The sequence below is a fragment of the Sciurus vulgaris genome, assembly GCF_902686455.1.
Source record: "Sciurus vulgaris genome assembly, chromosome: 5".
Lineage (NCBI taxonomy): Eukaryota > Metazoa > Chordata > Mammalia > Rodentia > Sciuridae > Sciurus > Sciurus vulgaris.
Genome location: NC_136465.1, coordinates 98,719,330 through 98,747,312, shown reverse-complemented (window position 1 = coordinate 98,747,312; position 27,983 = coordinate 98,719,330). Strand labels below are relative to the sequence as shown.

The 27,983-nt window shown below is 36.9% G+C and overlaps 1 protein-coding gene across 18 annotated transcripts in view; it reads left to right on the top strand.

The window, feature by feature from the left end:
- Positions 1-6,027: 6,027 nt before the first annotated feature.
- CAPRIN2 (caprin family member 2) overlaps positions 6,028-27,983 on the top strand; it is a 42,017-nt gene continuing 20,061 nt past the window's right edge. For 4 of the 18 annotated variants that reach the window (XM_079139284.1, XM_079139297.1, XM_079139288.1 and 1 more), the window contains exons 1-8: positions 6,797-7,528; positions 11,175-11,237; positions 16,355-16,441; positions 18,337-18,575; positions 20,163-20,245; positions 22,872-23,039; positions 24,175-24,218; positions 25,102-25,779. In XM_079139284.1, coding sequence (XP_078995410.1) covers positions 7,277-7,528; positions 11,175-11,237; positions 16,355-16,441; positions 18,337-18,575; positions 20,163-20,245; positions 22,872-23,039; positions 24,175-24,218; positions 25,102-25,779 — 1,614 coding nt within the window. In that variant the 5' untranslated portion in view covers positions 6,797-7,276. Of the gene's footprint in view, positions 6,279-6,395; positions 6,770-6,795; positions 7,529-11,174; positions 11,238-16,354; positions 16,442-18,336; positions 18,576-20,162; positions 20,246-22,871; positions 23,040-24,174; positions 24,219-25,101; positions 25,780-27,983 lie in introns of those variants that run through there. The other 14 variants (XM_079139300.1, XM_079139296.1, XM_079139286.1 and 11 more) reach the window with 12 other exon arrangements.

Genomic DNA, 27,983 nt, shown 5'->3' with positions numbered 1-27,983 from the left:
ATCTGAGACTATTTTAATACTGGCAAGAACTTAAATATCTCCCAGTGCTTATTCAGTGATAACAACGTATTTATTGAATGTTACTTATAAGAACTGTTTGAGGTTCTAGGTATATAATAACTCATATTACAGAGTAGGGAAACAAATAAAGAAAACTTTACATGTAGTAAAAAATCATATGAAGAGAAATAAAACATAATATGCTACTGTCATAATGACTACTTTAGGTAGATAAGAAAAATATAAGAGCTAAAACCTTGAATGACAAGAAAAAGTTGAAATGAAGAGTTAGGTTAAGAGCCTCCTAGGCGGAGGGTGTGGGTAGACACTTAGAAAGGAATAACTTTGACATATGGGGAGAGTAGCATGAAAGCCAGGGTAGGCAGGCTGTAGGTGAGGAGTGTGGTTTAAGGCAACAGTATTAGTTACCTATGGCTAGATAACAATATTACCACAAACACAGCATCTTAAAACAACTTATTAGCACATTCTGTGGATCAGGAATTCTGGCACAGCTTAGCTGGATTCTCTGTAAAGCTGCAATTGAAGTGTAGGGGTCTCATCTGAATCTCACTGAGGATCCGCTTCCAAGCTTGAGTAGTTGTGGGAGAACTCAGACCCTTGTGGTTGTTGGATTGAGGGGCTCAAACTCTTGTTGGCTATTAGCTGGAGGCTGCTCTCAGCTCCGTGTATGTGGGTATTCCCAACCTGGCTGCTTGCTTCCTCAAAGACAGCAAAGGAAAGAGTCTCCAAGCAAGATGAGTTACTGTCTTATATAATATTATCATGGAAGTGACATCCCACCATCTTTGCTGTATTCTGTGGTCAAAAACATATTCAGACCCCACCCACTGGGGTGGGGAACACATAAGAAATGAATATCTAGAGGCAGGGATCATGGGGGTCCACCTTAGAGTCTGTCAGCTACAATAATGTCAGAGGGGCTGTTGGGGAGAGGGCTGACTGAAGGCTTATATGATGAACATCATCTTTTTTTGGTGGTGATGGGGGACAGATACTGAAGATTTAACTCAGGGCTCCCTGCCTGCTAAGCACATGTTCTACCATTGAGCTACATCCTCAGCTCCCAACATTTTAGGCAGTGTGGATTTTTTTTTCTCCTAAGTAGGGTAGAAAACCATTATGACTCTTGAGCAGGGGATCCTATATGATTTACATTTCTTAAATATCTCTCTGCTTCAGTGTCTATGAGAAATTATAGTGGCACCAACAGGGAAATAAGAAATCCAGAGGAGTCGTTGCTATATCCTGCATAGAAGATGGTAGTATGGCTTTGGTGATAGTGTATATATAGAAAAGTGGATAGAATTGCTATCAACTTGATTTATTATGGGACTGTTCACAGACAAATTAAGTTATTTGCCCAAGTTCACAAACTATCATGGGAAGAGCCAGAAGTAGAACTCTGCCTGAGTCTTAGCCTAGTTCTCTTTCTGTATGTGATTATAGATGCCATGTTTCATTTCCTGCCCTCTACCTCTCGCCTCCAAATTTTGCTTTACACAAACGAAAGCACAGGTTGCTTGGAAGGAGAATCAGTGTTGCTGTAACTCTAAAAGATGTTTTTGGGATTGGTAACATTAATAATGGTAGTGGTAGGTAACACTAGCAAAAGCAATTGTCTTGGAGAGAAGATGCTCACTCCAGCACCAGCAAGAAGGCTTAGAATTTATTCTCATATGTAGTAAGTTCTGCGATGTCTCTAGGTACACATTTATAGACATCTGGGTTGCCCCAACAATGCAAAGCATGAGAAAGGAGACTGTGCTGTCTTGTTAATTTGCCCTCCTCTGAGATGTGGGGTTTTAGTTTAGGAGCCCTTTGTGTGATGTCTTACTTTATTTCCTTAGGCTGTCTAAATGGTCAAGAAGTTTCCATGGGATGTGTTCCTCCCTGGCTCCTTACTAGTCTTCTAGTGTAGAAATTAGCATAAGAGTGGAAACTGCTTTTGTAAGAATAACTACCAGCCAGGTGTGCAATGGTGCAGACCTATAATCTGAATGACTTGGGAGGCTGAGGCAGAAGGATCGCCAAATTTGAGGTCAGCCTGGGCAATATAGTGAGACTCCATCTCAAAACACAATGAAAAGGGCTAGGGAGATAGCTCAATGGTAAAACACCCCTGGGTTCAATCGCTAGAACTCCAGTGGGGTGGGGGCAGGTCGAGAAAAAAGAAAGAAAAAAAAAAAAGAATAACTACCATTTAGAATTACATGCTAGACAATGTGCTAAGTACTTTACATCTGTTGGCTCAATTAATCACCAAAACATCCCTGTGAATTATTATCTTATTTTAGAGGTAATAAAACTAAAGTTCTAAGAAATCAACTTATACTTAGCTTGTGCACTTACCAATCTGTCTGGAGGGGAATCTCTTTCCTAGAAAAACTGTTTGCATCAATGAAAACATTTAAGTAAATTTTATTTAAGTGCAGTTCCATTTTGTCTTGTTCCCCACTATGCTGTACTTACTAGTTGTTAGGCACTTTGAGAAAAATGTGAAGGTTCTTAAAGTCTACATAGTTTAAAAAAATATGAAATGAAAACCAACATACTGTTTATTTTCCTTTCTTTTCCATGATCTAAAAATCATCTCACTGTCAACCTATAGGAGCAATATGCATTCTCTAAGTCTTCTGCTGAGGATTAAGGGAAATATTTTTTAAATAAGTAACTCATTGAATTTATTTTGGCAGAAATATCTGCTTTAAAGCTTTAATTATGCTGTATGGTTTTAAAGAGTCTATTTCCAGTAGCCTAAAGAATATCAGCATTATGATGAGTGTAAAACGAATACAGGGACATTTAGATCAAATAACAAGAAGGAGTTCAGTTACTGGTGGAAAGGTAGAACCTGCTGTCTACTTTTACTTGATATTAATTACAAACAAAAAGAATCCGAGGTAGGTACTTCAAACTGGGCAGCAGGGAGAGGACACTGGAAAGGGAAGTAGGGAAGTGCCACAGAAAATGTAAGGTAGCCCATGACAGGGACATTATGAAAGCAGTTGCACTGGTCATTCTTCTTCCAAAGGACTTTTATTTCAAAGGGACTTAATGGTGAAACACTATTAATGCATTAATTCTAGTAATAAAAAATAGTATAAACCAAACTATAATATGTAATTATAATTTTATGAAAAACCCCACAAAAATATTAATCTTAAAAACACAATTATGGAAACCTTTTTCCTACCTGAGGTCTGTATTGCTGGGGTCTTTAGTTTCATGAAAAAAATTTCTGGGGTGGGAGGTGTGGGGGGGAAGGGAAAAAAATAACAGAATGAATCAAACAATATTGCCCTAAGTAAATTTATAATTTTCAATTAAAATTAAAAAAAATGGGATATGTATTTTAAAGGAATGAGATATTAAAATCTATAGAATCATTTAAAAAAATTTCTCCTCAAATCTTGAAGAGATATTCTGTCAATCTGAAATTATGTGAAAATACAATATTTTAAATAAACTTATGTTAACTATTTCCCCAAGAATCTCTATCTTCCTTTGTCCCCCACTTCTCCTTTGACCCTACCCCAGTCTTACAGAACCACTGAGAAGCAGATTTCTATCACCTGTAACAAAATGTCCAAGATAATTTCTCACATCTCCATTTGTATGCTACCAGCTTTCACATCCTCTGGTGAATTAGTCTTTTCAGTGTCAACATGAAGCTACATTAATTGTAAGTGACTGCAGCATGCCCTGCAGGAATGGTACCTGTGCCAGACAATGCATATTTAACATTTCATATTTTCAATGGATCTAAAGTTTGGTTGTTTTTGCCAAAATGAAACCATCTCTTTAATATTTTTGTCTATTTTATTGATTTGGTTGTTATTGCCATTTATACCTATAGCTTTTATTGAATTCCCACCCAGTTCAGGAGGACAGGGGCCATATTGTCTCACTCACCATTAGATCCCTATCACCCAACAGGTAAGCAGGCGTCCAGTGAATATCTGTAGAGGGACCTGAGTGTATTCTTCCCTTATTGATTTGAAACAGTACTTTTTATCATATTTCAAATATTGTAATTCCTCGCTAAGCTTAGAGGTGGAGGTCTACAAACACTATCTCCCAGTGGGCAACACATATTAAGGTATTATAGAAAATAGGGAACAGGGGAAGGAGAAATAAACCAAATCATTGACAAATAAAAGTTTTGGGGCAGTGCCTTTCAAAACAAGTCAGATTTGTTGGCTTTAAGGATCTCCTCTGGCAGGAAATTGTTTATTTTACTTCTTATTTTTTGGTGGTGCTAGGGATTGAACCCAGGGCCTCACACAAGTGAGGCAGGCACTCCACCACTGAGCTACATTCCCAGCCCCCAGAAAGCTTTTTTTCTAAATTATCTTTTCCATTTTCCAGAAGACATGGCTATAACATGATTGTGTATTCTCCCATAAATGTTATGCTAGGGGTACACAGACTGTATTGTACTGGACTTGATGCTTAATTATTTTTACTTCTGCATTTTCTTGATTCATTTTTGCAATGTATGTTGGGAAATAAATGATTTATTTCCTTTAATGGATTACTTGGAATCTCTAGTGAGATCTTTACAATTCAAGGGATAGTTTTGTCTGGTTTGGAAAGATCAGTTTTAGGTTTTATTATTAGTTCAAGCTACATACAACAGGTATAATGCAAGCTCCAGCTTTGTGCCAACTCCTTGATTCAAACCTGTGCCTTTAGCTTTTCTTTTCAGTACTGGGAGGAACTCAGGGCCTTGAGTGGGCTAGACAAACACTCTACCACTGAGCTACACCCTTAGTCTCCACAATATTTCTAATCATGTTCACTCTTCTTGTGGGTGGTCAAGGGTGGAGGCACAGCCTTCCTTCTCTCCTCAGCAGCTTGTTCTTTCTCTTGTTATAAACAGTCAAATGAATACTGTCCTATTTGTCTGACCTTCAAGGTTGCTACATGAGATTCAGAGATTTAAAGCTAAAATGTAACATTAAGGTACATTATATCACCAGGAACTGAAAGAACACAGACAATAAAGGGCAAAATACTGTATCAAGAAAAGCTAACACAAAACATTTTTTGTGAGGGATCTGTCAGACTTAAAACTGGAGCCTTATTTTCTTGATTATGCTTCTGATCTTTCTGTTCTTCTCTTGTTAGCCTCAATTTTTATCACAGCCTTAGTACAAGACCTAAAGCAATTCCATTTGGTAAAAACAGCTGGACAAGTGTTGGGGACAAGTTATTAATTTTTAAAAACTTGTTTATTTGGTAAGAAACACTTGTCCTTTCCTTCAGAAACTCTGATGTATTCCCAGCCTTTCCTCCTATTTTAATGAATCCTTACAAAAACAAATTTATTTTTATTTATTTTTTTAACCAGTGTTTGAGAGCTAATGAATTCATCTATTTCACAGCAACAAATAACAGCCCAAATAAACATAATCTTTATTAATGAAGGATGCAGAGTTGCCTTAGTATGGTTTTGGGGCAACGCTGATCTGGGGCATTCTGCTCCAAAGTCCCTGCTTTGGAAATGATGATTTTCTCCATCGTACTAAGAAGGGTGTTACCCAAGTGGCAAAGACGCCTCTGCATTTCACAAGTGCCCACCTAAATCACCAGAGGCAAGACTGGTTTATTTGGCAGTTCCACAAAGGGCTCAAAAAGGTGTTGCCCTTTTCGAGGCATTGAAATCACCTGTTCAAGGTTGCGCTGCCAATTCGTGCTGAATGCAATCAGTAAGGCCCCGCCGATGGGGCTGCGCGGTTTACCGCCTACCGGCGTTCGTCCTTACGCCGGTCACCTGGTGCCCAGCAATTTGCAACCGCTGGAGAATGCGCCCTCTCCTGACCGACCGCCAGCCCCAGGTCCGGGGGAACGAACGCCCAGCTGGCAGAGGCCGCCGGCGGCCGGGGCAGAGACGCCGGAAGGAGGCGGGGCGGCCCGCGGGCGCGCGCGCGGGCGGGGGACGGGGCGGGGCGCGGCTTATAAAAGCTGCGCGCGGCGGAAAGGGCGGGCCTGGGCACGAGCGGCTGAGTCGGCGGAGCGCCCGGCGCCACAGACGCCGCGGGCCGGGACTGGGAGGGGAGAGGGAGGAGACAGGAGGAGGAGACGCGAGTGCGGGGTGGCGCCGGTCCACCTCCGCAGCTCGCCTGGCTCCCGCCGGCTTTCGAAGGCGGGCCCGGGCTGCGGCAGCGGCGGCCTTGGCGGCCTGGGGAGGTGAAGCCGGGCTGCGGCGGCCTCGGTCGGCGCGGCGTGGGGAGGTGACCCGCCTGGCGAGGGTGGGCAGGTCCGGGTGGCAGTGACGAGGTGGAGGGGGGCTCTGCATCGCTGGGCGGGGTCCTCGAGGGCAGCGGCTCGTGCCTTTCTCCCCAGGTCGGCCTCCCCAGCGACCTTGCAGAAGTGGCCCCCGAGGGCTGTGGGAAGGGGGAGGGGTCGGTCCCTTCGGGGCGGCTGGGTCGAGGTTCCCCAAGCGCGGACCCATTTGGGGACTTGGAATCAGCGCTGGTGTGCTAGGCGCCTGTTTTGCCCTTGCTTTGGGATGCTCCTGAGGGGCGTGGGATGCATACCTCAGTGCCCAAGGGCCACTGATGAGGGCAGTTGAATGCTTGCTAGGATGCCTAAGACAATCCGAAAATCAACTCGGGTGATAGCAGCTTGATTGGGTACCTGACTGAAAATGTCCAGTAGAAATGGACTTAACCTCTAGGTCCTAGAGCGATCAAAGGGAACTTAACATTCTTGTTCAAGAAACTGCTGGTTCACTTAGCGAGTGAGTTTAAGATTTTCTTTTAAATGTCATTCATAATTGAGATTGGGGGCTGCGAGAGAGGGATCAGATAAAGAGGTTCCAGTGGTTGCTTTAGAGATCCCAACATAGAAAGCTTATTTGTATGTGCATGTGAGAGATCATTTGATCACAGAAATTATCCAGACTGTGATAATGCCCTTAAGAGAGGAGCTTGGAAACCATGGCTTATGGGTTGTTCTTCCTGACCATGTGGAAAATCGAATTTCTGGAAATATCCCCCATATTGTAGATTTTGCTTATGTAAAGGCTATTCTTATTGGCGAGTGCTTGTCACTAATTATTTTTTAAAAAATAATGGGATGGACATCTAGTATCTGAAGCACCATTAGGTTCTGAATTCACTTCTGTGGAAGAGAATTTTAAGAAAGTGGGTCTAAACTTCCCCAGGGAAGTTAAAGCCTGGCTTGTCCCTCTAGTTTATTTTTATACTTAACTTTTTCCCCCCCTCCTTCAGCCTCATCTGTTTCAATGGTGCAACTCTCTCCATCCCCTTTTGGTTACCAGTCACCTTCAGGCCATTCAGAGGAGGGAAGAGAGGGGAATATGAAGTCAGCCAAGCCCCAAGTGAACCACAATCAGCACGGGGAAAGCCAGCGGGCCCTCAGCCCCCTGCAGTCTACTCTCAGTTCTGCTGCATCTCCTTCCCAGGCATATGAGACCTATATTGATAATGGACTCATATGCCTTAAACACAAAATTAGAAACATCGAGAAAAAGAAGGTAACTTTTTTCCCCTCCCAGCCCTGTATATGCATGATCTTAAACAAGGGTTAAAAAGTTGACATTTTCTTTGTCAAGAATTATCGATCTTCTTTCCTGAAGATATAACTAACCTTGGGATTTAGTTGTCTGAGAACAATTTAAACAAGCAGGCCAAATATTGAATGTATTAAACCTTTTGTTTCTTTTGTCAGCACAGCTGAATAATAGTATTCTTCATAGTGAAACTATTATGCATACTGCTCTTGAAATTCTTGAAGAGCTAGTTATTTTAGGGCAGATTTTTTTTGAGTATTAATGTTTTTTTTCCTCGATGAATAAAAGCCTGCTTTTTTAGCTTGTTTTCCTTGTGACTTCTGCAGCAGTTGATATTGCAGTATAGCTGCTGCAGTCATTGGAAGCTTTAACCATGGTAGAGCCAAAAAATGTTTCAGCACTGATTTTTATGTTTGCTAGGTGTTGGTTTAAGATTGGTAGGTAAAAGTATTGTGGACAGCCTTGTAAAAAGGCCCAGGGGTTATTATCAGTTTAAAGTTATAGTAAATGCTGATGTATCAAATCATTTCCCATTTCCTGAGTCATGTAGCCTGTGAAACAGTGCTGAACATTGCTTTGTTGTGTCATGATTCTCTTCTGCTTTAAACAGTAAGCTGAGTAACGTATCTGGACCTACATGCTCCTAAATACTTTTATGTCAAGATCTAGTTAAACTGTAGGAAGGTTGTTTGGCTTATTATTATTATTTTTTAAATTCTTTTTGTGGTGCTGGAGATTGAACCCCGGGCCTCAAACATGCTAGGCAAGTGCTCTATCACTGAGCTACACCCCTAATCCTGGGAAGTTGCTTTTAATGGAGGGTTTCAAGATATTTTTTAAAATCTGGTTGACTTTATCTCCCCTCACCCCCATTTCTCTCTTTCTCTTTCTTTCTTCCTTTCTTTTTAAGTTAAGAAGGAAGTAAAGAAGGGCCAGTTGCTAATAGCTTCACCATTTTTCTTTTGAATGCATGCATTTGATCAAAAGTGTGATAAGGTAAATTTTGCTGTGTCAGCACAAATTCCCTACCACTATGAGAATTAGTCAAAGCATAAACTATGAATGTAAACATATATGTAAACCTATATTCTCTAGCTCAACTATTGTTCCTCTTTAATTTTGAATACCTCACAGTACCAGTGGTTTTGTTTCAAGCTTCTGGGAAAGCATTTTAAGACTCTTAACGCTAATACAGGAGGAACCTGAGAAATGCTTGAAAAATATAGTGGGTTTATGTCATTATTATGGCTCTAATAAATGCAATTTATTTTTTATATATTTCCTTAAATATCAAGTTTAGTATGAAAAATAACCTTAAGTTGTGGCTACTGTAATGCTAGAAAAGAATTTTTTTACATTTGTGCTTCCTTTAGGAAGTTTCCTATCAGGAAAATGTCATGTAATTCAGCAGATAACTGAACTAGTAAGTTTAACCATGAAATTAGAACAGAATTTGAAACCTTTACACCAGTGATATTTTGTGCCAGATAATTCTTTGCTGTGAGGAGCTATCCTGAGCATTATGGGATGGTTAGTGACATTCCTTGTCTCTACCAAAAGATGTGGGTCCACTTTCCTCTAACTCCCCAAGTTGTGATAACCCAAACTATCTCCAGACATTGCCATATGCCTCTGGGGGACAGAATTGCCCAATTGAGCACCACAGGGTTGGGGGCATATGATTGACTAAGGTAAGTCCCTATGCATTAAGTAGTCTAATTATAAATAGAAGTTTTTAAGAGGAGAATGCTTTGAGCCGGTACCGGGGCATGTGCCTCTAGTCCCAACTACTTGGGAAGCTGAGGCAGGAGAATTGCTTGAGCCCAGGAGTTCAAGGCCAGACTGGGCAATATAGCAAGACCCCTGTCTTAAAAAGCAAGAGAGAAAAAGTATTTTACCTTTATAATTTTTATAATTTTAGAATAATGTTGTTCTTTAAAAAAAAAAAAAAAACAAAAAAACCCCTTCATTTAAAGGTCCTGGAAAATGAATTATTTGTAACTAGCATACAGGCTAATAATAAAATCTCAATTGCTAGACACGTAGACTGGTTAATAGGAGTGAACTTGGGCTAGCATGTAGTGGGATATGTGTATTTTGTGAACCTGTCACATTTCTTCTCATGAAAGCTTTCCCCATCATTTCCAGTACTTTCATATTCTAACAATCTAGCACCATACTGTCCTTTTAAATCCCTTTTTTTTTTTTTCAGCCTGGTGTGGTGGGTAATCCCAGTGGCTCAGGAGGCTGAGGCAGAAGGATTGTAAGGCTGGGATGTGGCTCATGGTTAAATGTCCCTGGGATAAATCTCCAAGTACCAAAAAAGTCCCCCTTTTTTGCATTTATTATGCTTCATACATCAGAAACATCTAACATGTTGATAGATGCTCCCTTTGTGCACATTTTTGGGAAACTTCTCTAGGTTCAGTGTGATTAAGTACTATGAAGACCTTACATTCTTTTATTTCCCCACATTTTTTAATTGGTGCATGTAGTTGTACGTGGTAGCAGGATTTGTTGTAACCTCACACAGTATAACAATATAATTTGGCCAATATCATTCCTCAGTATTTCTCCTTTCCCAAGACCTTTCTTTCTTTCTTTCTTTTTTTTTTGTACTGGGGATTGAACCTTGAACCTAGGGGGTGCTCGACCACTAAGCCACATCCTCAACCCCTTTTATTATTTTAAAATTTGAGACAGGGTCTCACTAAGTTGCTTAGGGCCTCACTAAGTTGCTGAGGTTGACTTTGAACTTGTGCTCCTACCTCAGCCTCCTGTGTTGCTGGGATTACAGGCATATTCTACCATGCCCAGCAGACCTTTTATTCTTAATGGCTCTACTGTGGTCCTTTACAACAAACTGTTTGAAATTTTGTTACTCTTACACTGGGTCACTAAATCACCACGGATTCCATTAATCACATAGCCAAAAATTTACTTTTGTGGAGCTCCTTCTTCAGAAGTATTCATACATGTTGGGAATTCGATCACCTAATCCATTTCTTCAATTTTTAAAACAAGAGACTTCTACTTACCTTAGAGTTGTGAGAATTAAATGAAAGGGGAACATGAAGCAGCTGCCACACTGCCCTATCATCACTCAGCCCTGTCCTACTGCTCCAACTCCTGGGGTGCATGGATACATGGTTATTACCTGTTTCACCTCAAGAGAGGCACTTTCCTATTGCAACTACAGAAATAGTTGAAACACCAGCATTAGAACATCCCATTTTCAATGGCTTATACCTATGATATTCAGGCTGTGCTTGGAGTTAAAGCTGTTGCACCATTGAGATGTTGACCTAAAGCCTAAAGTTAGCCAATGTCAGGGTTTTGTTGCAGCAGTTGAATGAAACAATACAAAAAAGTAGTGGCAAATCTGAGGGCTCAACTCTGCGGGACAAAGGGACTGGCTACCCTGGAACAGTGCAGACCAGAGTAATGTTATCCTATGTGGTTTAATTGCTGCCTGCCTGTAGTAAAATGGTATTCTTGCATATTGATAGCTTACTTCAAGAACTTGGTTTTCAAAGGGAACAAGGTCTGGTATTTATTTGCTTCAGAATTTTTTATCAGATCATAGTAGATACAAGTTTCTCTTTTGCAGCTCAAACTGGAAGATTACAAAGATCGTCTGAAAAATGGAGAGCAACTTAATCCAGATCAGTTGGTAAGTGATTTATGATTCTTTGTCAGACACACGGGTTTCTTAATAAAACTCTGGGTGAATGTAGTGAGACCAGAGGCTTAATAGATCAAAAGGAAATAGTATCTGGTGCATATCAGGTTGACAACTATTAATTGTGTATTTCAAAATAGCTAGTAGAGAGGATCTGAATGTTCTCAACACAAGGAAATGATAAATATTCAAGGTGATGGAAATGCCACTTACCCTGATATGATCCTTATATGATGTATACATGTATAGAAATATCACACTCTAGCCCACAAGCATGTACAGTTACTATGTCAATTAAAGGTAAAAAACAAAAGCCCTGAGTTTAGTTTTTAAAATCGTTAATATTTCATACAATTCAGAAACTAGGAAATATTTAAAAAGTTGTAGTTTTTCTTTCACCCCATCTTTTCTGTGGTCAGTTCTCATATTACTATATATTCATTGTTAATAGATTGTTATGTTCTTCCAGAATTTCTTTAAATTTATATAAATAAATATCCTTCTTCCAACCCTCATTTTCTATACAATTTAGCCTACTATAGGTACTTTTTGGGTGGTCTTTATTTTTGTCTTTTCCTATTTTTTAATAGACTTTAGTTTTTGAGCAATTTTAGGTTTATAGGGAAATTGGGCAAAAAATACAAGTTCCCACGTGCTCCCTTGCCTACCCCCAGCCTCTTCCATTATATATGTCCCTCACCAGAGAGGTGCATTTGTTACATTCGATAAACCTCATTGTCACATCATCATCACCCTAAAGTTCATAGTTTATGAACTAAACTTTTGGTGTTGCATATTGTTTATCTTTTCTTTATTTCATTTTTTTTTTTTTTTTTTTTTGTGGGGGGGATAGGTACTAGGGATTGAACCCAGAAGTTTGTATGGTAGGTCAATACTCTGCCACTGAAGCATATACCTGCAGCCCCTTTGGTGTATTTTGTCATTATAGTGTCATTTAGAATAGTGTCACTGCCCTAAATATTCTTTGTACTACACTTATTCATTCACTTTATTTTTTAAAATTTATTTTATGTGTCAGTAGTCTCCATAATACATAAACTTTAAAGTTTGGTTGAGCTCCACTGTGAATCTATCTGAAATTTTTTTTTTTTTTGAGGTGGGAATGGAGCTCTTTGAAAATATTGTCAATTTTTTTTCCTTTGAAAATTGATTTTGTTTAGATTTTTCTTTTGGAATCAACTTTCAAAAACTTTTCCTTGAAGATCATTTATTTTATCTACTTTTAAAAATTTATTTGCATAGATTGGGATGAAGTTGTTCCTTTAATAAAAGTTCATGCCTGCATATTTGGGTACTTTCTATTTATTTTTAACTTTTGTGGCTGTATTTCCTCATTTATTTATTTATTTATTTTTATCTTGAGATTATTTTAACCTTTAAAAATTTCTGCCAAGGAGTGCTTTCTTTCTTTCCCACTGTGCAGTCCACTTCAGTTCTGGCAACCTACATAGGCAGACCTCCGTTTATCCTTAATGAAGCTAGGTAGTGATAGGTGTGTGTGTGTGTGTGTACACATATATGTCTATAGAAAAAGTGTATATATATGTATTTATACATATACACCATACACACATACACACATTTTTTTTTTTCCCTTAAGAATTAGGTTTTGGATTTTTAAAATTTTCACTTTTTGCCTTTTTCTGTTCCCTTTTGATTTGTTTGCTACTTTTTCTAACAAAAACTTTATTTTTAAAATTTCTTAGAGTATGATTTTTCCTTTAAGCACTGCTTTAGCTATATTAGGTTTCGATACTTTTTTTTTTTATTGTAAACAAATGGGATACATGTTGTTTGTTTGTACATGGGTTAAAGGCATAGCATTTGTCTAATCATAAATTTACATATGGTAATGTTTGATTCATTCTATTATTTTTTACCTTCCCCCCACCCCTCCCACCCTTCTTTTCCCTCTAAACAGTCCTTTCTTCCTCCATTCTTGCCCCCCTCCCTAACCCTAACCCTAACCCTATCCCTAACACTAACTCCTCCCGCCCTCCCCCTTATGTGTCATCATCCACTTACCAGCGAGATCATTCGTCCTTTAGTTTTTTGAGTTTGGCTTATCTCACTTAGCATGATGGTCTCCAATTTCATCCATTTGCCTGCAAATGCCATAATTTTACCGTTTGATACTTTATTTTTAAATTTGTAAGAAATTTGATAATTTTAGTTTGATTTTCTTCTTTAACCCAACAGACATTGGTAATACTATAAGTAAAGCTTTCTCTTATCTATATGGCTTTTTTTTTTTTTTTTGGCTGTACTGGGAATTGAACCCAGGGTATTCTACCACTGACCTCACCCCTCTAGCCCTGTTTTATTTTGAGACAGAATTTTGCTAAGTTACTAAGGCTGGCCTTGAACTTGTAATTCTCCTGTCTCAGCCACCCAACTTACTGGGGTTGCAGGTGTGTGCCACCATGCCTGGTAAGAAGAATTTCTTAATTGAGTTGATTTTAAGAGTTCCATTTATAACTATGTTTTAGTTCAGATATGGATTTGAAATGGAGAACCAAGAGACAAGTGAGTTCTTGAGCAATAGGCACGGGGCACTTGATACCTTTGGTTCCACAGAAGTTTTTTCCATTAAAGAATTAGGATATGGTTTCTTTCTCTTACTTCTAAACTCTGATCCTGTGTTATATTTAATGTACTTGCTAAACTTGTTAAATAACGTGAAATATTCTGGACACAGTGGCCCAGGCCTGTAATCCCAGTGATTTGGGAGGCTGAGGCAGGAGGATTGCAAGTTTGAGTTCAGCCTGGACAACTTAGTAAGACTGTCTCAAAATAAGCGGAAGGAAAGGGCTGAGGATATAGCTTAGTAGTTAAGCACCCCTGGGTTCAATCTGCAGTACCACACAAAAAGGAAAAAAAAAATATAGAATCATCTTTCCTTTATCATTCTCTTCTATTGGCCTAATCAAGGCAGGCAACCTTAACTTTCCATTATCTTCCCTAACTCATAGCCTTTTCTTGGGACTTCAGTCTTCTTGTCTCTAGTGTCCTTATTGTGAAACAGAAGTCTCAGTACAAAATTGAGGGCTGGGGAGATAGCTCAGTTGGTAGAGTGCTCACCTCTCAAGCACAAGGCCCTGGGTTCAATCCCCAGCACTGCAAAAAAAAAAAAAAAAAAAAAATTTGAGCTTTTTTTTTTAACCTCATCCACACAAAACAGAAACCTCCTTTCCCTGGTATTTCTAAGCTCATTAAATGATTTTGCCAGCCACCCAACTGTGCAATCCTAAAACCACTTTTGGCTCTAAACTCTGATTTTAATGTGCTTGTGAGGTATTATGGGGTATGTATTTAAAAGTATATGATCTGGAGCATAAAGTTTAGTCTAGAGATTGAACCGTTAGAGAAGATGACACTATCTTGGGCAGGATTATAGAAAGCTGAACAAGACACTGAGAATAGAGTCCTGAGGATCTCTGACATTTCATGTTTGGACAATGGCTAAAGACACAGTGAACTTATTAGGAGTCATGCATCATTCTAAATGTTTTATAAGTCTTAAATCATTTAAATTCTACAGTATCTTTGTGCAGTAGGTCTTACACCTATCTTTCAGGTGCTAGAAACTGAAGTGAGAGACGTTAATGGAAATATTGTTGGCAAATAAGCAGCTGGAAGTTTATTGATAAGGGAAGCAAGATGTTTATAAAGTAGAAGAGTGCCTTTTTGTTGAAGGCTCTGAGAAATTAATCAAATGAGAATTACAGAAGACCTTAATAGTAGTCTGTAAACAGATGAATGCTTGAGTTGCTTGATTTTGAATAATTCTACTTTCATCAATCTTAAATGTATGTGTTATTGAGACATGGGAGAAAGATTTTTTTTCCTAGGGTATATACATATTGCTGGGCTGTAAGGTTTGTCCATAGTTAACTTAATGGGTAAAAATTTCAAACTGTCTTCCAGAATTATTGTACCAATTTATACTAATATTGATAGTACAAAGTATTAGTTTTCTATACCTTCATAGAGACTTAGTATTGTCAGACTTTTTCCCCAACGGCTTTACTGAGGTATAACATACATGCCACAAAATAAACGTATTATAATTGAACAATTCAATGATTTATAGTATATTTGTGGAGTTATGCAATTATCACTACAATCCAGTTTTATCCCTAATGTTCCCTTTTGTGCCCTGATTTGTTTCTATTTGTGTAAACTTGTCTTTTGTGGACATTTTCTATAAAATAAAGTCTTTTGCATCTGGCTTCTTTTACTTAGCCTAATGTTTTTGATATTTGACCATGTCATATGTATGTATCGTATAGTATTCAACTATATGGATATGCACATTTTGTTTATCAGTTGGTGGATATTTGGATTGTTTTTATTTTGGGCTACAACAGCAGTCTTGTTATATACATTCACATACACATCTTTTTGTGGACATGTTTTCATTTCTTTTGGTCAATATCTGGGAGTTCAATGCTATACTCTTTTAATTATTGAGGCTTTTTATTTCTTTATCTGGTTGAGCAAGTTCCCTATTTTGTTCTGTTTCAAATTGACCCTTTCATATAGATTTGAGTTCCATGCTCATGAATAAAGTCATTCTTCCTTTAAAATCAATTTTGTTCATTTGAGAAATCTTAAACTTGCTCCTTTAATTTCCTATAGGATATTGTTTGTTAATAAGTAATTGTTTATATGTATGTTCTACCATGTAATAAGTGTCTTGATATTGCTCACTGATTTATGTGATACTTACTGTGCTACTGTACATTTGAGTGAATAAATATTTACAGAGAAATCCTGTAGCCTCAGTGCTCTTAAAACCCACAGACCTCTCTGACATAAACTTCATAAATAGGGTAGAATTAGGGATATGATTTCTAGTACAAAACTTCTAGAAAAATTTCTAGAATTAAAGTGGAATTTTTACATTTAACTTCATAAAACTTGTACTGATACTTGTTATTTTTCCTTAGGTAAGTACTTTTCAATATGTATATAGCAAATGGCTAGTTCATAAAGTCTTAACTGTGCTATATTTAAGGTACATTTATTTTGACGTTTGTACCTATATGGTCACAGAATTGATCTTTTCTTATTCTGTATGGTAGGAAGCAGTAGAGAAATATGAGGAAGTGCTACATAATTTGGAATTTGCCAAGGAGCTTCAGAAAACCTTTTCTGGACTAAGCCAAGATGTGAGTATGTTTTTGCTTTTCTTAAAAGTTTAATCACCTTAAAGAAATGTCAGTATGTAATCACAATGTTTGTTTATCATCCTTCTAATTTCTGCTGATATTATATTGGTATTAAAGATTGAGGACAGCTATTATTTTTTCAGATTTCTGAAGTTTCAAGGGAACACAAATGGCACCTGAAACACGAGACACTGAATAAACTATTGGTTATTTAATGTTTTATTTCATTGTGGAATTACAAAAATCATTGAGGAGAATAATTTTGATGAGTATATTGAAGATAGTTTTGAACATATGCTTATAAATTTACACGATATAGGCTCATTAGTTACACATTATTTAATAAAGGAGGAAACAGAGTTGGTACTCTTATTGAGAGGCATGAAAATTATCATGGAAAATTTGTGATTCATATTAAATTAAGTCTGACCTCCCTAATAGTTAAGTTCTCTATGTTGGCAATACAAATTTTTCAACTTTTATTTCTCACATATTTAGTCGGTAATTAATATAAAGTCTTAAGCATTCCTTAATCAAATATTCTTCACCGTTTCAAGATTTTAGCATTAGAAAACCCATTAAAGGTCATGTTTCAACAATTGAGGAAATTAAAAAAAATTTGTTTCCATGGTGAGTATGCCTTATAAATAGTCTCTTCTATGTTTTTGATATTTTCTCTCTTTCATTTTTGGGTGCCAGAGATTGAACTCAGGGGCACTCGACCAGTGAGCCACATCCCCAACCCTATTTTGTATTTTATTTAGAGACAGGGTCTCACTTAGTTGCTTAGTGCCTTGCTTTCGCTGAGGCTGGCTTTGAACTCAATATCCTCCTGCCTCAGCCTCCTGAGCCACTAGAATTCCAGGTGTGGGCCACTGTACCCAGAAGTATTTTCCCTTTTTAAACTTTCTTTACTGTTCTTCTGGCATCTAAAAAAAAGAAAAGTATTTGTTATTGTGAGATGAACTCTGTCCCTTGTTATAGAGATTCATCATTCTACGTCATGGTTCAGAAAAAAAGTTGTCATTCGTTACTGTTGATTTGGAGTGATTTATTTCATTTAAATTCCTCCTTTCCAAATTGGTCCTCAGTTGGAGGATAAGAAAAATGTAACCTGACTTCTGAGTTTCCACTTAAATAAGAAGAAATATGCTATCATTGTTTTTTTTATAGCTGCACCCTGTCACTTGACATCAGATGTGGAATTTTCTTTTTATGATGTCTTATTGCTGCTCAATAAATTTTAGATTTGGAGCATTTCGGATTTTGGATTTTTGGAAACCCCAGATTAAAGTGTTTTTCTTAAAATATTTGGCCTAAAATGTCTTGATATACATAAATAAGAAAAGATAAAATCTTGAGACTAGTATAGATATCAACGATTAGTATTTTGGATTGTATTATGGTGTTTTTAGAGACACTAGGTATATCCTGGAGTTGTGAGTCAGATATTTGGACTCCCTTATCTCTGGTTACCTGAGACAAATCAGTTTATTACTCCGTGAGTTCTTTTTTTTGTTTTTTTTTGTTTTGGTATTGGGGATTGAACCCAGCGATCTTAACCACTCAGCACATCCCCAGCTTTTTAAAATATATGTGTTTTGAGACAGGGTCTTGCTAAGTTACTTAGGGCCTCAATAAATTACTGAGGCTGACCTTGAACTTGTGATCCTCCTGTCTCAGCATCCTGAGTCGCTGGGTTTACAGGTGTGGGCCACCATACCTGTCTACTCAGTGAGTTCTTTTACTGGAAAAGGAGATGATTTAAGCAAACTGGTCAGGTTGGCAGTAACAAGATTTATTATCTCATCTCAAGAATTTGGGATTAGATCTTGTAACCTATGAATAGCTAACACGGGTGGTGGAGAGCTGTCATTCTGCACTTGTTTTAACAGCTACTGAAAGCTCAGAAAAAGGCCCAGAGAAGGGAGCACATGCTAAAACTTGAGGCAGAGAAGAAAAAGCTTCGAACTATACTTCAAGTTCAGTATGTATTGCAGAATCTGACACAGGAACATGTACAAAAAGACTTCATTGGGGGCTTGAATGGTGCAGTGTATTTGCCTTCAAAAGAACTTGACTACCTCATTAAATTTTCAAAACTGACCTGCCCTGAAAGAAATGAAAGTCTGAGGTAAGCTAATGAAAAATTTTCCTGAAATAGAGCACTTTATTTAGCCTTTTAATTTTTTTAATATATATATATACATATATCCATATATGTGTGTATGTGTGTGTGTATATATATATATATATATGTATATACGTAGAGAGAGAGAGAGAGAAAGAAAGAGAGAGCAACTAAGAAAATGTTAATCTGATTCAATATGGAAAACTTTGGCAGGTTTGATAGATTGTCCAGAAAAAAAGTTTGAATGTCTCCTTAACATGCTGCTTTATTGTAACAATGTTTAAAAAAAAGTCTGATCAAGTTTCAACCCCATACAAATATTAACCATGTACTAATTGTAGATATTCCTAAATTTTTAATTTAAAAAATTTTTTTATTTTTGATTTATTTATTTTTTGCAGTGCTGGGATTGAACCCAGGGCCTTGTGCATGTGAGGCCAGCACTCTACCAGCTGAGCTATATCCCTGTCCCTATTCCTAAATTTTTGTTTCATGTCTTTGTCTTCTTACTCCTGCTGTATTTAAATAGAGGTAATAAAGTTAACTTGGTCAGTATCATTAAACTTTAAAAGTGAGACTTATTTGGCATGTTGTTATTTGGCATTATGCTGTGAATAAACACTTAGATCTGATAATGTAAATTCTACGACCAACAACATTTGGTTAATTTTTCCCCTTATAGTTAGCTACTTACTATTTTTGTTTAAATGGAGTAAATCAGTTAACAAATACATCTCTGTTTTTGCTTTGTTAAATACAAGTTGCTCCAACTTTGTGTTTGTTAGTCATGTTAAAGCAGAATCAGATTTCCTCTGTTACTAGAAATCAGACTTATATCATGAAGGACCCAATGCAACTTTTTTTTGTGGTGCTGGGAATTGAATTTAGGGTCTTGTGCATGCAAGGTAAGCACTCTACCAACTGAGCTATATCCCCAGCTCCCCCCCAAAACTCTTAATTACCTGTAGATAGCTCTATATCTCTTTAATCCCATGTTAATAATCTACTTAATCATTACCTGTTTAATTGCTTTTTGCTTCCTTCTCACTTTGGGTTCTGGAAATGTAATATACTTAAATATGTGAAATGTTGGCAAAACGTGATTTGAAAAATAAGCTGCTTTCTTTAAAGTTAAATGCAGCTTTTAATGATTCCAACCTGTTTTTCTTTCATCTAGAAAACTTACTTTATAACTAATGATACCTCATTGGCAGCCTTAAACTCTTTTTTATTTTATTTTATTTTTTTGCGGTGCCGGGGATTGAGCCCAGGGCCTTGTGCTTGTGAAGCGAGTACTCTACCAACTGAGCTATCTCCCCAGCCCGGCAGCCTTAAACTCTTTTGGTCTATTCCTTGATAGTCATATTTGTTGATTTAAGAAAAATTTCTTATTTTTGAAATCTGTAAATGGGCACTTTATAAATTTCACCCTTTATAAATTTCAATTTTCATTTCCAATGAGTAAAATGGACAAAATTAACATTTGAATGTCTTGACTGTTAATTGGTTATATTGCATGAATTGTACTGCTCTACATGTACATATGTGCTTGTAAAGCCACTTTGTTCTGATGCTGCTTTTCCTTGTCAGTGTTGAAGACCAGATGGAGCAGTCATCCTTGTACTTTTGGGACCTTTTGGAAGGTAGTGAGAAAGCAGTGGTAGGAACGACATGTGAGTTTTCTCTACTCTGGACTTATGCAGTAAATACTAAACTTTACGTCTAGAAGTTTAGTATGATATTGAGGGTCTAAACTGTGTCAGTCCATCAGAACTTACATGTCTGACAATACTGTATTCATCAGGAAAATGATCCTTTTGTTCAGTTCTGTTAAAAGCAGCTATTGTGTAGTCCTCACTAAAGTGGAACTTTAAGGAAAAAGTTTCAAGTGGCAAATCAATATGATTTGAGAATAAAAGCTAAATAATAGTGCTGGCTTCAACACTAGCTTGATCATTTTGGGGTTCAGTTCTCTATTCTGAATGGGAGTACCTGTTTTATTTAAGAATCTTAAATCTATGCATTGCTAATATCAAGGTTTACCTACCAGTTTGGCATAAGAAAACATGAATGGTTTGGTTAGTCTGTTGAAGTACTGTTTTTTATTGATTTGAAAATGATCTGGAGAGGGAATGATTCTTTTTGGCTTCCTAAATATCTATTGGTCAAATGAAAAAGAACAAATGGATACATGTGATGTACATAGCTTTTTTTTTTTTTTTTTTTTTAAATTAAGGATGCTTAACCACTGAGCTACATTCCCAACCCTTTTTATTTTCAGACAGGATCTTACTAAGCTGCTTAGGGCCTTGTTAAGTTGCTGAGGCTGGCTTTGAACCTGCACTCGTCCTTGAACTTGTCTCTGCCTCCCTATCTGCTGGTATTACAGGTGTGGCCACTATACCTGGCAGTATATAGCTTTTTAATACTGGCTTAGAATAATGAAAACTCACTGGAAGCTAATAGACATTTTTGTCATTAGTTAATTGCTTCTTAAAAAAAAATCCAAGTATGTGTAATTATTAAGATTTCTAACTCAAAGTTTAAATCACAATTAAAAATTTATTTCTTGAAAAAAAAATCATTTCTTGCATGGGGTTTGGTGTCATGCACCTGTAATCCTGTCTACTTATGAGGCTGAGGCAGGAGGAGTGCTTGAGCATAGGAGTTCAAGGCCAAACTGGGCAAGGTGTGCATTTACTATATGACCAAGCATTGATACTTCTAATACCGAAGAAGAATGAAAAACTTTATGTTCATATGAATACTTGTACATGAATGTTCATACTAGCTTTATTCATAACAGTCCCACAGCCTAGATGTTCATCAACTGGTAAATGGATAAACAAAATAAGATATATCAATCAGTGGAATCCACTCAGCAATTAAAAAGAATAAACTATTCATATGTGAAACAACATGGATGAATCTCAAAATAATTAAGCCTAGTGAATGAAGCCAGACAATAAATGAGTACATATTGTATGATTTCATTTTTATGAAGTTCTAGGAAAGACATAGATACGTCGTTGGTTGCAAAACAGACATGAAAGAACTTTTTGGGTTAATGAAAATGCTTTATATCATGGTTCTAATGAGTGGTAATATGACTGTATATTTGGTAAAACTGTGTCCTTAAGATAGATGAATTTCATTGTTTGTAAGGTATATCTCAAAACTGATGAAGAAAGAAAAGGGCAAAATCTATGTAATAGTACTTTTTTTTTTTTTTTTGAATATTTTTAGTGGTGGTTGGACATAACAACTTTATTTTATTTATTTTTCTATGCGGTGCTGAGAATCGAACCCGGTGTCTCACACATGCTAGGCGAGTGCTCTACTACTGAGCCATAACCCCAGCCCTGTAATAGTACTTTTACGAAAGTAATAATAGACCTAGATTAAGCATGGGAACTCTGCTGAGTTTGGGAATTATGTTTTTATTGAACATTTAAAATGAAATAGTCTTTAGACCTATTTGTAGTGTGCAACTTTATAACTTTATGATTTTTATCATCTAATGGTGATGTGCTAGGAGTAACATACAATATAACTCAGAGCAAAATTTTTTTTAAACATAATTTTTTTATAACTTTTTTTTTAATGTGGTGCTGAGGATCGAATCCAGTGCCTCCCATGTGCTAGGCAAGCGCTCTCCCAATGAGTCACAACCCCAGCACTTCAGAGTAAAATCTATTTATTTATTTAATTTATTTATTTATTGTGGTGCTGGGGATTGAACCCAGGGCCTTGTTCATGCAAGGCAAGTACTCTGCCAACTGAGCTATATTCCCAGCCCAGAGTAAAATCTTAATTATGGAATTGTATAGTTTATTAAGAGATTTTCCAATTCAGGTTTTACATTGGTTATTTTTGAGGAACTGTCTTTTGTTTCTTGAAGCCTTAATGGGGAACACAGAGCAGTTCCTAGTTGTGACATCTTGGTGGGCAAATACAAAAATGACTTGTCTCTCATTCAGGGATTGTGTGCATTTTTGACAGTCAAGTCTGATTAGTATCTCTAATTTTAGTAGTTTTTCAAATGCTGGAAATGGAGGCCCAGAGAAACTTCAGTAATTTGCTGAACTTTGAGATTCTAATCTTTAAAAATCATATTGATTCAGCATAAAATAAAGATGGGCTGCTTATTACTTTTTATGGGACAAATTATTTGAATATCTCTGTTAACTTTTATAATGACATACCGTAACTAGGATAAAATTAGGATTCCTATTCCTCATAATTTTCAGTGAAGTATTAGGTTATGTGATAACTAAGTCTTAATTAACTCTTTCTTAGACAAACACATGAAAGATCTACTGTCTAAATTGCTGAACTCAGGTTATTTTGAAAGCATCCCAGTTCCCAAAAATGCTAAGGAAAAAGAAGTATCCTTGGAGGAAGAAGTGCTAATACAATCAGAAAAGAAAAAGCCATTATTGAAGACTGAGTCTATCAGAGATTCAGGTTTGTTAAAAAATCTCTGGAATGCTTTATTGGTTTCTTAATACAGCATTAAAAATTTTTTTTTGAAATGATTTTCTTATTTTAATTCAGTAGAGTCTCTATAGAATTCTTTACTTTTTCAAGATAAGCCAGAGTTTAGAAAGCATCTCCAACCTCTGTTGCCATGATTTATAGAGTGAACTTTAATAAGAAACATTAGGTTATATTTTGTTCCAAGAGAGTATATTGGTTTAAAATGAGGCATTTATAGAGTTTGAATGAACCTTTCTGTTAAATTACTAGTAGGATAATTTTGTTTAAAATTGTACCATAAATATAAGTTACAGTAGCATCCAATACTGTAGTAGAATGAGAATGTAAATAATCTAAGGTTGAAATACCGGTTTAGGAAAAAAAAAATTGCCAAAATTAAGAAAAGCAATATACTTCTCAAATTATTTTCCCGAGGAGGAAAGATTTTAAGCAAAAATTTGCTTTTGTTTGTTGAGGTTGAATTTATTAAAGTCTCTTGAGGCAGTCCAGGCAGGGTTCTGGTGCCCACCAGCTAGAGTCAAGTTATTTTCCAAGTTTACTTCCCTTTACTCTAAGATCAAGTGCTTCAGTATCCCTCTTTCTCACTTCCTTCCTGACTTTAAACTGACTTGGAAGGGGTCTTTAAGGGCTCTTTTTCAAGCTGAGATGACTGATTTTTATCACATAAGACCTGAACTATAATTTGAATTTTAATAAAGCTGTATTTTGGGTTGGAGGAGATGGTATTATTTTCAGTCAGAAATAAATTTTTATATGAAACTTGACTTTAGCAGAGCATCTTTTGTAGGAGAGCTACTAGCTTTAGTTAGTCTGAGACCACACATTGCTTTGTGTATGTATAGTGCTGGGAGTTGAACCCAGGGCATTACATGTACTAGGCAAGCACTCTACCACTGAGCTACATTCCCAGCCCCTCCACATGCTTTTGACCAGTAAGCAATATTTAGAATTATTCCTGCAATGACTGTGCTTAGTTGTACTATTCTTTTGCTATTGTTCTTCTGAGTCCTCTGAAATATGTTGCTGAAATGAATTATAGTTGTAATAAATTTAAAAACTTAGAATTACTTAGTATTTATTTAATATTCTTTTATCTTCCCAGAGTCCCTTATAGAACTTGCACAACCAGAGATACAACCGCAGGAGGTAAGAGACTGAAAGATCATTTGCTGGTGTTGTTTGTTCAGACTTTTGTATAGTGTTGTAGTTGTGAGCTGAGGCTCTGGAGCCAGATAGCCTGAGCTTGAATCCTGGCTCTGCAGCTTATTAGCTTAGTGACTTTGGTCAAGATTGTTGGCCCAGCTGTGTCTGTTATCCTCATATGTAAAATGAGGATAATAATAATGTCTGCCTCATGGGTTATTGTGAGGATTAAAGGAGTTAAGTTACTTAGAATTTGACCTGGCACACAATAAGTGATATTAGCTATTATTGATGTTTTTGACCCTTGTGTTAGAATTTAAAGATGTATGGCATTATGCTCTCTCCAGAATTTACTCACATTGGTAGCAGAAAAGGCTATTTTTTTCCTCTTTTAAAAGTGACATTGAAATTTGTGGAAGCTGAAAAGAATGGGAGAAGAAAACATAGTATAATTGATATATGAAGGAATAAAAGAAAAGGCTAGAAATTCAGGAAACAGAGCTAAATAGTTTTTCTTACATGACCTACCTTAAATTCAGGGAGTCAAGTAGGTGGAAGGGTCCTAAGCCTGAAAGAGGTGAAATAGCTTTGGTTAAAGGGCATAAATCAAATAATTGTGGCACCACAATGTGCAGTTCTTGCCAGTCTTCAGTGAATCAAACATAAATAGCTGCTTTTGGAATATCAAAGTTTTTATTTCTGTTAATTGAGAAAAAAGGAATGAATGCGAGGAAGTAGGCCAATCTTTCTAAGTAGGATAAGGACAGAAGTTTTATGTCAGCACAGTGGCTCAGGCCAGTGGATATGGGAATACTAATAGAGTTGAACATTGCTTTCAAGGTCTTGTATGACTTTTATGACTCAAGCACATTATTTTCTGGTTTAGTTTCTTAACAGACGCTATATGACGGAAGTGGATTATTCAGGCAAACAAGATGAAGAGCAATCTTGGGAAGCAGATTATGCTAGAAAACCAAATCTCCCCAAATGTTGGGATATGCTTACTGAACCAGATGGTCAAGAGAAGAAACAGAAATCCTTCAAGTCCTGGGAGTCTCCTGTTAAGCCCCAGGAGACACCAAAGCCTGCGGTTTCCTTAGATCAGAGGAAACAAGAGATTCCAAAACTCAGGTCAACTCTGCAGGAAGATCATAAGCAGCTGGAGATCTCTAAACCCAAGCCACCTCCCAGCCAGTGGAAGCAAGAAACTCCTAAGTCTAAAGCAGGATACATTCAAGAGGAGCAGAAGAAGCAGGAGACACCAAAGCCTTGGCCAGTTCAGCTGCATAAAGAACAGGATCCAAAGAAGCAAACTCCAAAGTCCTGGACACCTTCTGTGCAGAGTGAACAGAATGTCAGCAAGTCATGGACCACTCCCATGTGTGAAGAACAGGACACAAAACAGCCAGGGACTCCAAAATCCTGGGAAAACAATGTCGAGAGTCAAAAACACTCTTTAACACCACAATCACAGATTTCTCCAAAGTCCTGGGGAGTAGCCACAGCGAGCCTCATACCAAATGACCAGCTCCTGCCCAGGAAGTTTAATACAGAATCCAAAGATGTGAGTAGATCTGTATGTTGGTTCTGTCAGTGGAGGCATAAGAAAGGAGTTGTAGTAATGATAATTGAAGTTCTTTTAAAAACAAAATTCTTGGGCTGGGGATATAGCTCAGTTGGTAGAGTGCTTGCCTTGCAAGCACAAGGCCCTGGGTTCGATCCCCAGCACCGCAAAAAAAAAAAAAAAAAAAAAAAAAAAAAAAAATTTTATTGTGAAATTAATTTAATACCCTTAACTCTTTAATGAGTTGATCTGTTTTCCCTAGAAAATTGAAGTTAACTTAGTATATCTTGGAGTCTAACTGAAGATGAAATTTCTACAATTATAAAATGTTAAGATTTAATGCCAATTTTTCACCAGATACAACACATATTTAATGAAAAAGACATGAAATCCCTATATTAACATATTATCAAATATGTTTCATAGAACACTAATGAAATAAGGAAGTTATTTCTAATTCAAGTGTGATGAAAATAACACTCATGAAATTAATTGGGTTGTGTGAGTCAAAAAAATAAGTTACATAATTCAGATTTGAACCTCATTCATAATGGATTTACAGTGTTATTTCAATATGACTGGGCTATCGACACCTCTTTTAGATAAAGTTGAGGGTTATATTTATTTTAACCATGAACAATGACTTACTTAGGACAGTTTTATATGAGTTACACTACATAGTTTGTGACTGAAAGTTTAAACTTAATTATGCAGTGCTAAGGTTCCAGTAGCATCTGACTTCACATGATATCTGAACAACTTCACATTATGTCTGCTGTACTTATGGTAAATCTTGTCTTATTTGTGTATTAGTACATGTTAATTGCTTTTATTTAGTCTTATTTATTTTTTTGGTACCAGGAATTGAACCCAGGGGCACTTAACCACCAAGTCACATCCCCAGCCCTTTTATATGTTTTCTTAGAGACAGGATCTCACTGAGTTGCTTAGGGCCTTGCTAAATTCTGAGGCTGGGTTTGAACTTTTGATCCTCCTGCCTCAGCCTCCTGAGTCATTGGGATTATAGGTGTGTGCTGCTGCACCTGGCTAGTGTTATTTTTTGATACATGTTAATTCTAACTTTTTAATGGTACAGTATGACATCAAATGGTGGATGTTTTAGACAAGACCCTATTGTGAATAAGTGAGTAACATAAATACTTGTCACAAATCGGGGACTTATTACACTGTATTTTTCTTGTGGAGTCTTCCCCTGGGCACAGGGGTGACCTTTTCTGACAGAAGTTACATTTTTCTGTGTTTTATCATTTGTAGCTACTGAGAGTAGCCTGTACTCTTATGAAGAAGATACATGATGGTTACAAATATCCTGGTATTTGGGGAACTATTTGAGTTAGTTTTATATTTCTGTTTCAAAATAATAATTTTCCAGAGATAAGAAAATGTAGGCATTAAATATTTTGTAGTTAAATTTTGAAAAAAAGAAGGCAGCCTCATTCTGAAATGATAATGTACTCTAGGAAGATGAGGCTAATAACAAATAATCCTTGGATACAGTTTTATGCTAGTGTTGCTTGTTACTAGATTGCTCACCACTGTGGAGAATGCAAACTTGTTACCCTTGGTTTATAAGAAATATGAACTTATCCTCCTAGTGTTCTCTGCCTCTGTGTAGTGGTGGTCCTTGTACTTCTGTACCATTTTAGTCAAGGCTTTCTGATGAGTCTTTAGCCTTCTAATAGCTTGAAACATTTGGCTTGAGAAAAGCCAATTACATTTTAAAAACAAATGAACTACCTCTAGCTCGATTCTGTCTTATGAAAAGAGTTGGAGTTACTTGTCATCTTTTGTTTTCCTTTTTTTGTTTTTGTTTTTGTTACTCTCTTGGAGTATTAATATTATTGACTTTATCTTCTTGGTAGCTGTATTTCATTAACCAGATATTATACAACAGTAATTGTAGTGTCATAACTATTTTGAGAAACATATTTAAAAACCCAATTTAATACCTCCAGACAGCTGTTTAAATAATGTAAAATTTGACTAGGCACAGCAATGCTGAATCTTTACCATGCCAGAATACCGATAATGTGCTATTTGTTAAATGCTTAGTTGGAAAGGTCAGAACTTGTATATGATTCGTTTTAATAGCACAGACAGCATTCTAGTGAAGTTTTAGGGTTTTTAGTAACTGAGAGGATACTTCTCTGTGTAATGCAGTTTTTGTTTTGTGATTTCAGCTG